At 43.1% G+C, this 15,677-nt stretch overlaps 1 protein-coding gene across 1 annotated transcript in view; it reads left to right on the top strand.

Annotated features, from left to right (window-relative positions):
- KLB (klotho beta) overlaps positions 1–15,677 on the top strand; it is a 28,783-nt gene that overhangs the window by 7,420 nt on the left and 5,686 nt on the right. Inside the window, exons 2-3 of the mRNA XM_082238097.1 lie at positions 9,485–9,995; positions 10,928–11,190. Coding sequence (XP_082094223.1) covers positions 9,485–9,995; positions 10,928–11,190 — 774 coding nt within the window. The remainder of the gene's footprint in view (positions 1–9,484; positions 9,996–10,927; positions 11,191–15,677) is intronic.

The following is a 15,677-nucleotide window of genomic DNA, read 5'->3' as shown; positions in this document are numbered from 1 at the left end:
TCACTGAAATATTTTGGGTTTCACCCTGCCCTTTCAGTTTATTTTCCTACAGATTTTTTTCTCCAAAACCAGTCCTACTGATACTTCCTTTTGTGAGTGGATGGCACAGTTTTGGCTACATAAGGATCAGGACTTAAATAATGACTTTGCTGTTAGTGTAGAGAACTGAGGCTACACTGACTTGGGTTGGGCAGAAGCTGAGTTGAATTCAATGAGATTTTCAAGCAAGTAAACATGTATAGGATTAGGCTATAATAATTTCCTTGGTGTCATATGCTTTTTGATGGAAAACCACAGACGGATCGTGGCATTTGCTGTTCATGGTAAGTAGTGCATAATCTGAGTAAAAGTGTTTCTGAAGAGATACATTGTGGTTGGAATTCAAATTTAAACCATGCTTGCTATTGAGAAAAGAGAATTGAAGTGGGGTGAAGGAAGGCTAGATTAATCAGCAGTAGGCTAAGCAAGTTGTTTAGCTTCTCTCTTTTTTTGGAAAATCTTCAAAAAAAAGAAAAACGAAGTGTTTGAGCTATTTTTAAGGAAATTCACCAAAATTTAGACTTCCAACATGGAATGTCTGGATTTTCCCAGACATTAAATCAATTTCCGCCTAGACACTGTTTCCAACTGTTGTATTCTAGCTATGTCTGGGAAATTTCGGACATATGGCAACCCTTATAGAGTTGGAAGGGACCCTGAGGATGATTTCGTCCAACCTGAATACGCAGCTGTCCCATACAGGCATCAAACCTTCAACCTTGGCAGTGTCAGCATCACGCTCTAATCAGCTGAGCTATCCTGACATATAAATTTAATATTCAGTCACAAATTTGACTGGGGGCATGATGATAGAAGTGTAAGTTTTATTTTGTCTCAACCACCGGAGGTCCGTTCTTAACCTGAAACTGTTCTTAACCTGAAGCACCACTTTAGCTAATGGGGCCTCCTGCTGCTGCAGTGACGCCGGAGCACGATTTCTGTTCTCATCCTGAAGCAAAGTTATTAACCTGAGGTACTATTTCTGGGTTAGCGGAGTCTGTAACCTGAAGCGTATGTAACCTGAAGCGTATGTAACCCGAGGTACCACTGTAAGGCTGAAATGAATTTGGAGAAGGACCCCAATCCAAAGGACTGTGGACAGAAAGAAAATAGCCACTCACGCTGGTCAGCAAATGTACGTCATATGGTAACTTGAAAGCACCTGTGAAACACATTTCCCCCTCAAAGAATTCTGGGCACTGTAGTTTGTTAAGCATGGCTGGGAATTATAACTCTGTGAGGGGAGAACTAAAGTGCCCAGAATTCTCTGTGGGAAAGAATGTGTTTTGAATGTGCTTTGAAAATGTACACAGCCTTGAATGGGAGCTTCTGCAAGAGTCTGCATAGATAAGATTCTGCCGCTCTGCTCCTGTTTCCATTTGTGCAAGAGTTTGCTCAGGGTGTTGTTCAGGTAGCAGAACATAGCGGCTTTAGTTTCACTTATCTCAACACCGCACATTTAGAGACATTCGAAAATGGAGTTTGCAAAGGATTTAGGCCCTTTTCACCATGTGAGCCAGACTATGTGTTTTCTGTCTATCAGGGCATGGTAACTGGGGGCTCGGTTTGTAAAATGCCACGCACCTCCCCAAATCAAAAGTTGTGGCCGGGTCAGGGAGCAGATTGCATTCCAGATTACAAAATAAAATAAATGCAGAATGTACCTTGGGTTCTCCCCCCACCCCAATGAGTTCCTATTTACTATAGAATTATAGATAAAATCTTGGTTATCTAGTAACCACTGAAATTGCTGGTAGCTGGCAACCTAATCTTGGGTAGCTAGTCGGCATAAGACCTTTGATACTTGGAAAGGTATTGTCACTCCTGAGTTGGTCCTTGGCTTAATTAGGATGAAAGATGGAGCTTGGTTAACTGGCGCAATATCACTCGATCCCCTAGTTTCTCTTGCACAATAAGGAAGGTGGTTGAAGATAATCTTTTGCCCAAGGACTAGATGCTATCTGTGTTTGGTCAGCACTAATTAACTGCCCCATAGCATCTTCCACACAAAAAGTGTTCTGGAAGGCTTGGACTTATTTCCAAATGGTAAGATGTAATGTATAATACAGTGGTACCTCGGGTTACATACGCTTCAGGTTACAGACTCCGCTAACCCAGAAATAGTGCTTCAGGTTAAGAACTTTGCCTCAGGATGAGAGCAGAAATCGTGCTCCGGCGGTGCGGCAACAGCAGGAGGCCCCATTAGCTAAAGTGGTGCTTCAGGTTAAGAACAATTTCAGATTAAGAACGGACCTCCGGAATGAATTAAGTGCTTAACCCGAGGTCCCACTGTAACATATTGTAAGTGTACCTCTGTCACAGCTTTCAGTTATAAAAAAAGCATGGCATTTCCTTTTGCTACACGGCCAGCCTTGTTGCAGATACTCCAAGTGTCCCTATTTTTCAGGGATGTCCCTGATTTACAAAAGCCGTCCCGGTTTCCGATTTGATCCTGGAATGTCTCATTTTTCCTTAAAGGTAAAGGGACCCCTGACTATTAGGTCCAGTCGTGACTGATTCTGGAGTTGTGGCGCTCATCTCGCTTTACTGGCCCAGGGAGCCGGCGTACAGCTGCCGGGTCATGTGGCCAGCATGACTAAGCCACTTCTGGCAAACCAGAGCAGCGCACGGAAATGCCGTTTACCTTCCTGCCGGAGCGGTACCTATTTATCTACTTGCACTTTGACGTGCTTTCGAACTGCTAGGTTGGCAGGAGCAGGGACCGAACAACGGGAGCTCACCCTGTCGCGGGGATTCGAACCACCGACCTTCTGATCGGCAAGCCCTAGGCTCTGTGGTTAGACCACAGCACCACCCACTTTTCCTTAGGACGCCCCTATTTTCACTGGAGAAATGTTGGAGGGTATGGAGTTATCTGACCCCCAAGCCATGTGAAAGCAATCATGTATAGGGAAGGGTTTTTTTATGTTTAATGTTTTGTTATGTTTTTTTATGTATGTTGGAAGCTGCCCAGAGTGGCTGGGGCAACCCAGTAAGGTGTGTGAGGTATAAACAGTAAAACTATCATAATGGAATGGGATGTCCCTATTTTCATCGGAAAAACGTTGGAGGGTATAGCATTGCCTTCCAGTGACTTTTGGAGAAAACCGTTTAAACATAGCATAACCAATTTTTGACAGATGACAGAAGTGCAGGACAGGCTTTTTCATTTTGTTTTTCTGCAACAAAGGCTCAGAAGCTAACAGGAAACTGGAACAGTCACCACAGCACGAGATTTTACTTATTTGTTTCATTTCCCTATACAGTGGTACCTCGGGTTAAGTACTTAATTCGTTCCGGAGGTCCGTTCTTAACCTGAAACTGTTCTTAACCTGAAGCACCACTTTAGCTAATGGGGCCTTCGGCTGTCGCTGCGCCACCGGAGCACGATTTCTATTCTCATCCTGAAGCAAAGTTCTTAACCCGAGGTACTATTTCTGGGTTAGTGGAGTCTGCAACCTGAAGCGTCTGTAACCCGAGGTACCACTGTATTATGGGTAGCCAACATGGTATCTGCCAGACGATGTTGGACTCCAACTCCCATCAGCCCTGTTCAGCATAGCTAGTGGTAAGGGCTGGTGGGAGATGTAGTCCAACAACATCATATTGGGGGGGGGCACCAAATTAGCTCCCCCGCTCTATTTCAGTTTTACCTTTTGGCTCACAAGAACCCCTGCTCCTCCCCAGATGGTAAACAAGCAATGGGATCAGAAGAAGCAGTAGTGTAAGGGAAAATAAATATCTGCTGGTGCAGATCTGCTGTAAATGCGTGTGCAAGCGTTCACACAATCCTGCAACATGCAGCCATCCTCAAGTTTGCACAAGAGGTCGTGGACACCCTTGCAGAAGCAGAAGATATTTGGATTTAATTTTGCCACTTCTTTGTTAAATTTCACATAGCCAGGGTACTCCAGAAATATTCAAAATCAGTGATATAAACAAATCAAAGCAAGATAAAGCAAGGCGTCCAGATCAAGAAATGGCAACGCAGACTTTTTAGTTAAGAAGAGTGTTCTGTTTCAGGAACTTGTTTAGTCTGTTACAAGCAGTCCACATGTTGTGAACTACAAATAGGAGCTGCTGCTCGACTCTTGCAATACTGTAAAAATTAATATCTGTTCAGGCGTACATTCCTGACTGCTCTAAGCATTCCTAATGGATTTATATTAACTAATTTCGCATTGTACATCAAATGCACGAGGAACAGGGAAATGTGCAGAAAATCCCATGTACCTGCGAGGATATAGCACCTATTATTGATTGTACCGCCACTATCTACTTAGCCTTTACATTCAGCCTTGATCTTCAAGGTGCAAAGCAGATTAGGTATTGAGCAGCGACCCAGGGGGGAAAGAACAACTGCAATCAAGATCTGCTTTTAAAAAATGAAAATGAAAATCCATGTATTATGGTCAGTCTTAACTCTTATGCTTGTTTGTTTTGCAGTTAATAATCTGTTGCTGAGGTCTATCAATCGGAGCTTGAATCAGGTTGAGGTGTCAGGAATAAGTGCCAGAGGTGGAAAGTTACAGGGTGTCTCCAAACAGCCCCCCGCTCCAAAATCTTGATTTTTATGTAGATCACATTTGTATCTAATTCTTTCTGCAAGGAGTTCAGAGCAGTGCACGCCGGGTACAAGAAATACAAGAGGCAGCCTCATCGTTAAATGGTGGAGTTTGCTACCTCAAGATGAATCGATGGCGCTTTCAGACAGTCGCCATTTCCCAGTGGGATTCCTTCAGACACTGGCAAATTCCAGTTGTGCAAATACAGTGGTACCTCAGGTTAAGAACTTAATTCGTTCTGGAGGTCCATTCTTAACCTGAAACTGTTCTTAACCTGAGGTACCACTTTAGCTAATGGGGCCTCCTGCTGCCGCCGCGCGATTTCTGTTCTCATCCTGAAGCAAAGTTCTTAACCCGAGGTACTATTTCTGGGTTAGCGGAGTCTGTAACCTGAAACGTCTGTAACCCAAGATACCACTGTATAGTCGATTGAGAAATCCTTTGCAACAAACCCACTTCCCCCAAAATATCGTATGTTTTGTGTTATGTACTAAGTTGAATAGGATCCAAAATGCAGCAGTCTGATTGGTAGTAGAACAATAGGATTCAGAATGCAGCAGTCTGATTGGTCCACAGGAGCCACCCAATCCAGCTCCAGGTGGAAGTGAATCTGCAACCTGATTGGCCTACAGGAGAATCCCAGAATTAGCCAATCACGTGCAGCCCATTGTGTAAATAATGTATATAAAGCAGATATTGTGGGGGAACTTCCATTCCTCCTCACCACTATGAGCTGAATAAAGAGCATGAAATCCACTCTCGACTCTGAATATATTTCATTTTGCAATAAGAAAAGTGATAGGAACATGCACTATAATGTGTGAGAGAGCACCCAATGCACCATTATCTAACCTCCTCACAAACAAATCAGGATGAATGCTTACTAAATAGCCAATGTTATCTAGGGCTGCCATACGTCCAGGATTTCCTAGCCATATCCGGAATACTGCGACAGTCAGCAGCAGTGTCCAGGCAGAAATCCTCGAAGTGCTCAGGGAAATCCAGGCACATGGCAGCCCATGCCGGCAATGCCGTTTTTGCCGACTTCCCATAAAAGCTCAGCAAGTTTTCTGTCCGGATTTTCACTTTTTGAAATGCGGCATCCCTAATGCTGCCTAACCTTCCTGCAAGCAATTCAGGATGAATGCTCAATAAACAGGCCCTCAGACAGCTTTAAAAGGGGATTAGACAGATTCAGAGAGGAGATCTATTTCACTATTGCTTGTGGGTTTCCCGGAAACATCTGAGTGGCTACCATGGGAAACAGAATGCTGAATTAGACAGTCCTTTAGTATGATCTAGTAAGGTTGTTCCTATGTTCATATCCTGAATCACTCATCAATCTACTGAGTCCACTAGACACCAACCATAGAGTTTCATGGTTGAGCAGGGATATGACTCATTGGTACATGCCTAATAATAATAATAATAATAATAATAAATAATAATTTTATTTATACCCCGCCCTCCCCAGCCAAGACCAGGCTCAGGGCAGCTAACAACCAATAATAAAAATAAGTTGATTGAAATACAACTTAAAAAACAATATTAAAATACAACATTAAAACAATTAAAACATTAAAATGCAACCTCATCACAGGAGAAGAAAGGAAAAAAGAAGGGGGAGGGAATCAAATTGATTCTAAGCCAACGGCCAGATGGAACAACTCTGTCTTACAGGCCCTGAATGCAGACTTCTCCCCCTTTTCCCTCCATCTCAAAGGTTAATGCTAATGTCTCTAGACCTTGGGCAGATGTCCTGACATAGACTGTGGCATTGGAAGCCCATAAAACAACTGATAGCAGATTCTTCCATGCTGCCAGTCTGAAATAATCCTCAACTTGGTCGCTACTTCACTATTTTGAATCAGGTTCTGCAACTAGAATCAGCAGTACCAAGCTATCTGTGACTCGATTGGTCAGTTAGTTAAGTATTTTTTTATTATTTACTTGATTGGGGGGGGCAGCCCCCGGCTACACCCATGCATGCAACATAAGTAATAATTTCAAAGTAAACTACCATATTTTTCGCTCCATAAGACGCACCAGACCACAAGACGCACCTAGTTTTTGGAGGAGGAAAACAAGAAAAAAAATATTCTGAATCTCAGAAGCCAGAACAGCAAGAGGGATCGCTGCGCAGTGAATGCAGCAATCCCTCTTGCTGTTCTGGCTTCTGGGATAGCAGCGCAGCCTGCATTCGCTCCATAAGACGCACACACATTTCCCCTTACTTTTTAGGAGGGAAAAAGTAAGTCTTATAGAACAAAAAATACGGTAATTTCTGAGCAGAATTAGTTTGCTGAGTCATTGACGGTTCGTCTCTTGAGAAGCGTTTCCCAACATTGGTCAGGGTTTTCTCCATATGTCAAGAGATGTTCTCTTCAGACAAAGGCAAAGAAGTCCACGTCAGAGGCAAAGGTAAACGCGAGATAATCTGGCATGCACCTTTATCTCAGGAGGAGAGGTCAAATTGCCTCATGGAAGTAAAATACATTTGAAATGCCCTTCATGACCCTTCTAAGCAAAACTGATACTCTCTCATCCCATTCCAAACATTGTTTTGCTTTTTTTCATTCTGCTGGTCTTCCAGAGATCATTGTGCTCAGGTTCAGGGATAACTTACTCAAATAAAGAACGTGAAGAGTAAGATGTGAAACAGGGGCCATTGGAGTGTAAAACAGGGACTCATCTTGTTGTTGTTTAGTCATTTAGTCGTGTCCGACTCTTTGTGACCCCATGGACCAGAACATACCAGGCATTTCTGTCTTCCACTGCCTCCCGCAGTTTGGTCAAACTCATGCTGGTAGCTTTGAGAACATTATCCAACCATCACACCCTCTGTCGTCCCCTTCTCCTTGTGCCCTCCATCTTTCCCAGCATCAGGGTCTTTTCCAGGGAGTCTTCTCTTCTCATGAGGTGGCCAAAATATTGGAGCCTCAGCTTCAGGATCTGTCCTTCCAGTGAGCACTCAGGGCTGATTTCCTTCAGAATGGAGAGGTTTGATCTTCTTGCAGTCCATGGGACTCTCAAGAGTCTCCTCCAGCACCATAATTCAAAAGCACCAATTCTTTGGCGATCAGCCTTCTTTATGGTCCAGCTCTCACTTCCATGCATTACTACTGGGAAAACCATAGCTTTAACTATATGGACCTTTGTTGGCAAGGTGATGTCTCTACTTTTTAAGATGCTGCCTAGGTTTGTCATCGCCTTTCTCCCAAGAAGCAGGCGTCTTTTAATTTCGTGGCTGCTGTCACCATCTGCAGTGATCATGGAGCCCAAGAAAGTAAAATCTCTCATTGCCTCCATTTCTTCCCCTTCTATTTGCCAGGAGGTGATGGGCCCAGTAGCATAGCTCATAGCTTCTCTGGGGCCTCATCTACACAGCTGCAAATAAAATGTGTTGTAAAGTGCAATATGCAAATGTGACACTAGATGGCGACAGTGAGCTATGCAAAATTCCATGGATTTTTCAAAACTTTTTTAAAAAGCATTTTCACAGTGTTCTTTTATGTGTGTGTAGATTCCACCCTGGTCTTACTCATCAATGACTAATCAACTGCTTGGATATGCAGAACTTGCACGTTACAAGTGTCATATAATGGTTATTCCACATATGTGAGGAGCTGATCTTTTAGCGCAATTAACATGAGACAGGGATGCTTACTAGGTCCCCATTCCCTGATAGGTTCTCCATGTCTTCTCTAGGTCGTCCCCCCCCACCCTGAGAGGTTTGTAGGGTGACTACACAAGAACAGGCCTTTTCTGGAGTGGCTCTGCGTTTGTAGAAAGCTCTCCCCAGAGAGGCTCCCCTGGTGCCTTTGTTACATGTCTTTAGGCGCCAGGTAATAACATTCCTCTTTACCCAGGCCTTCAGACAGTAAATGATCTATGGCCTGTTAAATGTGGGGGGGGGGACTGTTATTATGATTATTTTACCATTATGCTGCATGTTATTATGCTATGTATTTTATATTATTATTATGCTGAGTAAATAATGTTCCTAATGTTGTACAGCGCACTAGGATCTTTGGATAGGTGGTATATAAATTGAATAAATAATAATATACTCCTTGAGGAGCCTGCTAATAACTTCTTGGTTTCAGCAAGCCTACCCACATGTATAATTTAGTACTTGTTTTAAACGTTTTGCTGATTTACCCATGTACTATTGATAATTATTTGGTATTATCTTATGCAGTGCTATTTTTCTAGAAAAAGAGGTGCTGGAACTCACCAGGAACACCTCCCTTATTCTCTTTGAATGGCAATGGTGAGATGGCAAAGGCAAATGGTTCTGGCTGAGAGGTGCCAGAACTAAATTCTGGCGAGTTCTGGCTGAAACGCCCCCCCCCCCGATCTTATGTACATCACTTAGGCTTATATTTATTAAACAGTTTACTTTTTTCATAATAATAATGATGATGATGATGATGATGATGATGATAGGGCTGGCTCTGCCCTTAGGCATGTAAGTTAGCTACTTCATGTTCAAGGTTTTTGTGAGGATAAAATGGAGAGAGAATCTTGTGTGCTGCTTTGAACTCCCGTGGAGCAAAGGCAAGGCAAAGGTGTAATAAATAAATAAGTGGCTCAATTATTTCATTTATTCTATTTTTGTCATTCACACAAAATTGTATGTCTCTGAAACCAAAATATCTTGAACTGAACTGATTTTTTTGGATGTGAGGCTGCTAGCAAACAACAACTAATGAATGAATGAGCAATTAGACTCTCGTTTGACTATGTTGCCAATCTATTTGCATCTCTGTAAAAATGATAATAAAATCCCGTCAGTAGTATATTAACACCAAATCCAAAATACTTACTGATAGGATATTTCCATTTGTTTTTTTCTCCTTCTCCTTCTTCTTCATTAGGCACATGCAAGAGTCTGGCATAATTACAACCAACATTTCCGACCACAACAGAAAGGTTTTTTGTCGATCACTTTGGGATCCCACTGGATCGAACCGAGCAGATCCAAGAATGAAGAAGACATCAGAAACTGTCAGCAGTCCATGCAGAAAGTGCTTGGGTGGTTTGCCAAGCCAATACATGGGGATGGAGATTACCCAGAAGAGCTGAAGACAGAATTTGCCTCTCTCTTGCCAAACAGTACTGAAACCGAGAAGAACTACGTTAAAGGGACCGCTGACTTCTTTGCATTTTCTTTTGGTCCAAATAACTTTATACCCCCAAAGAAACTACCCAAAATGGGACAAGTTTTCTCGCTCGACCTGAGGGAAGTGTTGAACTGGATTAAGTTGGAATATAACAATCCTAGAATCCTGATTGCAGAAAACGGCTGGTTTACCAACAGCCATGTGAAAACGGAAGACACCACAGTGATCTACTTGATGAAGAATTTTATTAATAAGGTCTTGCAAGGTTTGTGAAGCTATTGGGTTTTTGAATGCACCCAACAGATCTGAATGAATGTACATGCAGGTCCCGCTATTCAAGCATGGAAATTCACTTATCCAAACAGGAATTAGGACCCAAACCTCACTCTACACATCGCAGATTCATACATGCAAACAGGCATGCTCACGTGTGGCAATGTAAACAAATAAGCAGCCTTAAACAAGCTTATGGTTTGTGTATGAATGTACACATGCAGCCTATTACAGTTTTTTATATGAAAAATGCAGTTATAATCAGTTGTCGAGGGGGGTGGAGATGACTGATAATTAAGAGGATGACAGCAGGCATAGAAAGGGAATTTAACTACTGCAATCCTGAGGGGAAACCCTGAAGCTAATATTCAATTAGTTCAATTCTTTTCTTAGTAGTATATTCACATGGTCCTATCCTTTGATCACTGGAAATATCTGTGACTTGCAGAATGAAATCTACATACCTCTTTTGGTCCATAACTGTCCTAAGTATGTTCAGAATATTACCACATACTTGGCAAGTTAAACATTGGTTTACTTACAAACCCTTCAAAGGTCAGGTTCATGTGCTTTTCCATGCATCAGTCAGAAAACACAGGCAGTAGAACTTGGTACAAGTGTAGGCTTTTCATTCAGAGCAAATGCCTGCTTTAAAATAGGGTTCCCCTCCACCAGAGAATATGTCTTTAGGAGAAGTGTCAGTCACTGACATCTCCAAGTAACCTTGGGAATAACACTCTCTGAAACAATGGAGAACCAATTACCATCCAATGGAGACAGTACAAAGCTATACAACGATGGGCTGAGTATAAAGGAACTTCATGAATATCCTGTTTCAAAACCATTTTACTGTGCAAACTTTGTAATGCAAATCATAGTCTGGTTTTCTAATATTGACCCTTTACTTTCATTTCCCCTGTGCAGCGATTAAATATGATCAAATCGACGTATTTGGTTACACGGCCTGGTCCCTCCTGGATGGATATGAATGGCAACATGCCTACAATAACCGACGTGGATTATTTTATGTAGATTTTAATAGCAAAGAAAAAGAGAGGATTCCCAAATCATCCGCATTTTATTACAAGGAAATCATACAAGAAAATGGCTTTCCTCTGAAAGAACCAGCTTTCCACGGCCAGTTTCCCTGTGACTTCTCCTGGGGTGTGACAGAGTCAGTTATTAAGGTAGGCATAATAAAAAACGTAAGCATCTCAAGTCTCTCCTTCGACTGAGCTAAATTTAACAACAACATTATCTTCCTGCAGTCACCAAAAAGTCACAAATGCATCTAAAAGACCTATTTGAGTTGTTAATGTTATTTCTTATTTAGGGTAGAGATGGATCTTTTTCACCTTTAATAGTTATGTAGAATTTCAACAGGCATACCCAGTTCTGCAACCTCTTCTACTCAGCTATTAAAGATGCAGGAGACTTAGGACTCAGCTATGCAGCTGCTAATAAAATGTTTTAAGTGTGTTGTAACGTGCAGTATACAAATGTGACACTAGATGGCAACAGTGAGCTATGGAAAATTCAATGCATTTTTCAAAACTTTTTTTTTTAAAAAAAAGCATTTTCACAGCGTTTTTAAATACGTGTGTAGATTCCACCTTATTCTCTTTAGCATCTTGCCACCTGGTTATAATAGTTTGACAAATGAATCTAGTTTGAAGTTTCTCCCTAGATTTGTATGAACACTGTGCCTGGTTCATTTTGGAAATAGAATTAACGCAGGCATATATCCATGCTCCCTGCTTCCTCGAGTGGCATTTTACTTATTTACAGCATTTGTATGCCATCCTCGTAACGCAGAAGTAGAAAACAAATGAAACACAAAGGCATAAAGCTGTTTAAAAAGAAAGGGATGGGGAACTCTATAGGTGCTTTCAGATAATTCATTTTAGTACAGTTGCTTTTTATGGATCTTCTCAGTAGGTTCCCTGCATAAATGTATATTATTATTATTATTATGCTGCACCCCCTCAGCTTGGCACCCTCTGCGGGTGGGGGGGGGCTGCCTGCACTGACCTAAATCCATTGCTGCTTCCTCTCGTCTTCTGTCTTGAGACCCCTCTTCCAGCTGTCCACTGATGGAAACTGACTCTGGCTGACTCGCACCCAGCCATATATTCACTTTTTCTGGCCACCACAGCCAATCACATGGTCTAACTAACAATTCTAAACCTCCAGCCACCAATCAGAATATGCATGCTTTCGATCCCTCTTTTGCATACTAAGAGTTCTAACTTCCACCCTTCCTCTGTTGTCATTTAAGGTCTCTGCCCCCCCCCATGACGACAGTTAAACCAACTTTCATCTGACTAGACAAAAGATTCTGCCCATCAAAGTACAATGTACATTGCGACACAAATGGCAGAATACGCTACATAATGCCCACCAAAACACAGTTTAGACCAAGAGGATTTCTTTTCACCTAGTAAAAAGTTCTGGGACAAGTTTATATAAGATAACTTCCTTATGAGAATACGGGAGAGTACATATTTGGCAGAAATGGCAGGAGGAGGATGCCATGTGAAATAAAGAATGGGGGACACTTAATATTTATTCACCAGTTGTGATGCTAAAGGAGAGCAAGCAGGTGATGATAAATTTAAGCTCTCCTTCCTGCCTACTGCTTCTGTAGGATAACCAGCCTCATATAACCAACATAAAAGGTAAAGGGACCCCTGACCATTAGGTCCAGTCGTGGCCGACTCTGGGGTTGTGGCGCTCGTCTTGCTTTATTGGCCGAGGGAGCCAGCGTACAGCTTCCGGGTCATGTGGCCAGCATGACTAAGCCGCTTCTGGCAAACCAGAGCAGCACACAGAAACGCCGTTTACCTTCCCGCTGGAGCGGTACTTATTTATCTACTTGCACTTTGACGTGCTTTCAAACTGCTAGGTTGGCAGGAGCTGGGACTGAGCAATGGGAGCTCACCCTGTGGCGGGGATTCGAACCGCTGACCTTCTGATCGGCAAGTCCTAGGCTCTGTGGTTTGATCCACAACACCACCCGCGTCCCATAACCAACATAAAGGTAAAAGTAAAGGTACCCCTGCCCATACGGGCCAGTCGTGTCCGACTCTAGGGTTGCATGCTCATCTCGCTCAAGAGGCCGTGAGCCGGCGCCATCCGAAGACACTTCCAGGTCATGTGGCCAGCGTGACAAAGCTGCAGCTGGCGAGCCAGCACCAGCGCAGCACACGGAAACGCCGTTTACCTTCCCGCTATAAAGCGGTACCTATTTATCTACTTGCACTTAAGGGTGCTTTCGAACTGCTAGGTGGGTAGGAGCTGGGACCGAACGACAGGAGCTCACCCCGTTGCGGGGATTCGAACCGCCGACCATGCGATCAGCAAGCCCTAGGCCCTACCCACAGCGCCACCCACGTCCCGGCCATAACCAACATACTTAAGTCTAATTAATGCATACTGGGTTTAATGCATGAAGGGATTAATACCATAGAGTAAGCCATCCTGTCGGGCATATCTCTGTCCAATTCCCTTAATTTGGGAGGAAATGGGTAATCAAGCCTATTGGTCTCTCCCAGTCTACCTGAGAAGCTCAGCATGTGAAGAGGCTCAGCTAGTTGCTCCGGCTTAGCCAGCCACTCTTCAGTTCCTATGACAATAATTTAGGAACTTTCACCACGGTAACTGAGCCAAGCTTCACTGCCTGTGCAACTTTCTGACTGATGTATGGAAAAGCACACGAACCTGACCTTTGGAGAGTTTGTAAGTACAGTGGTACCTTGGGTTAAGAACTTAATTCGTTCCGGAGGTCCATTCTTAACCTGAAACTGTTCTTAACCTGAGGTACCACTTTAGCTAATGGGGCCTCCTGTTGCTGCCACCGCGCGATTTCTGTTCTCCTCCTGAAGCAAAGTTCTTAACCCGAGGTACTATTTCTGGGTTAGCGGAGTCTGTAACCTGAAGCGTCTGTAACCCGAGGTACCACTGTAAACCAATTTCCAATTTTTAACTTGCCAAGTGTGTGGTCTTTTCCTACACTGGGAGAAGAGGGGAGTTTTGGAATTCACAAGGGCATATTTTAAAGCTTTAGCAGCCTATATTTCCAAGCCTTACATGCATGTTTTGTGATTTTAAATCTCTGCTGGGGTTCTCTCACCAAAGAGTACTTGCCCCAAACCTGGATCTTGGCATCCAGGGAATTCTCCTTTTATATCTATTTTTTCAGTTTGAACAGCTTCACAGTAAAGTATGACCCCCCACCACAAGTCAGAGCCACCCACAATTTCCATAATAATTTATCTCCAATCCAAATAGTTACAAATTCCTCACAGGCTACATGAGGGCAAAAACCCTCTCGCATAGTCTAAGGTTCATGTTTGGAAATGATAGTTTTTGGCACTGGCAGGATTCCACTGATCCCTCGCACTTTCAGGACAGCCTGGCATGTGAAAGACAGGTGTCAAGCAGGTGGCGCTGATATTACGCTCCTTGGTACATAAGGATTGGAGAGGATTTGGGAGGAAACAGAAATTCCCTGTGTTGTCTTATTTGCCACATGTCTAGAATGGAAATAAGCCCAGCAACTACAACAGTCCACAGAAAGGATAGGCAACTGATGAGGTTTTTCCCCTTCATTTAATTTTCATTTGCTTTGCACTGAAATCAACATTGCAGAACAATGTAATTCAGTGGGTAAAATCCCCCCCCCCCCAGTGGAATAGCATGCAGCACGTTTTTTTTTGTCTGAAGCCAAACTGCAGCAGAACGGAAACAGCACTGCAAGTGGCAAACATGGGTCAGAATGGATATCAGTGTCTCCTTACATCATTCCTTTCCTAGCAACCACCCATCCCATACATTCTCAAGGAAATGTGCATCACTCCCTGAGAACTGTGGTGGTAGAATAATTAGCTGTGAATCCGAGGCTAAGATGATACAGTGGCACCTTGGTTCTCAAACTGAATCCGTTCGGAAGTCTGTTCCAAAACCAAAGCATTCCAAAACCAAGGCACACTTTCCCATAGAAAGTAATGCAAAATGGATTAATCCGTTCTAGACTTTTAAAAACAACCCCTAAAACAGCAATTTAACATGAATTTTACTATTTAACGAGACCACTGATTCATAAAATGAAAGCAATAACCAATGTACTGCAGTCACACAATCAATCAGGAGCTGAACTGGGTTCCACGCAGTCACAAAAAAGCCGCAAAAACAAAAATGCAAAATAAATAACAAAGACAGACCTCAGCGTAACAGTCAAAACGGAAGGGTGGCACTCAAAACGGAGCGCACTAGGCTTCTGAAAAAGGTTTGCAAACTGGAAACACTTACTTCTGGGTTTGTAGTGTTTGGGTTCCAAGTTGTTCGAGTACCAAGGTGTTTGAGAACCAAGGCACCACTCTCCTGGCTCTGATCCAAGGAACTGCATATCGTGTGCAGCATCTGCAGCAGGACTTTGTCACCCACCTCTGATCTGTTGCAGCCTCTTCTGCCTACCAAAAAGAGGGTCAAGTTTCACGTGGTCACAGGGGGGCAAAGAATTGGAAATTGGCTAAATCAGCAGACGGGCTGAGGTACACACCCGCAGCTAAGTAATGCTGAACTCTGAACTTAATTGCTTTATATGGTGGGAGGGCTATTTAAAGAGAAACATATTTTACTTCACAACATATTTGGGCGCCCTTCTGCTCATTCC

The sequence above is a fragment of the Podarcis vaucheri genome (genome assembly GCF_965113315.1).
Source record: "Podarcis vaucheri genome assembly, chromosome: 9".
NCBI classification, from domain to species: Eukaryota; Metazoa; Chordata; class Lepidosauria; order Squamata; family Lacertidae; genus Podarcis; species Podarcis vaucheri.
Note: the sequence above shows the minus strand (reverse complement) of the source record. Positions and strands in the feature narration are given on the sequence as shown.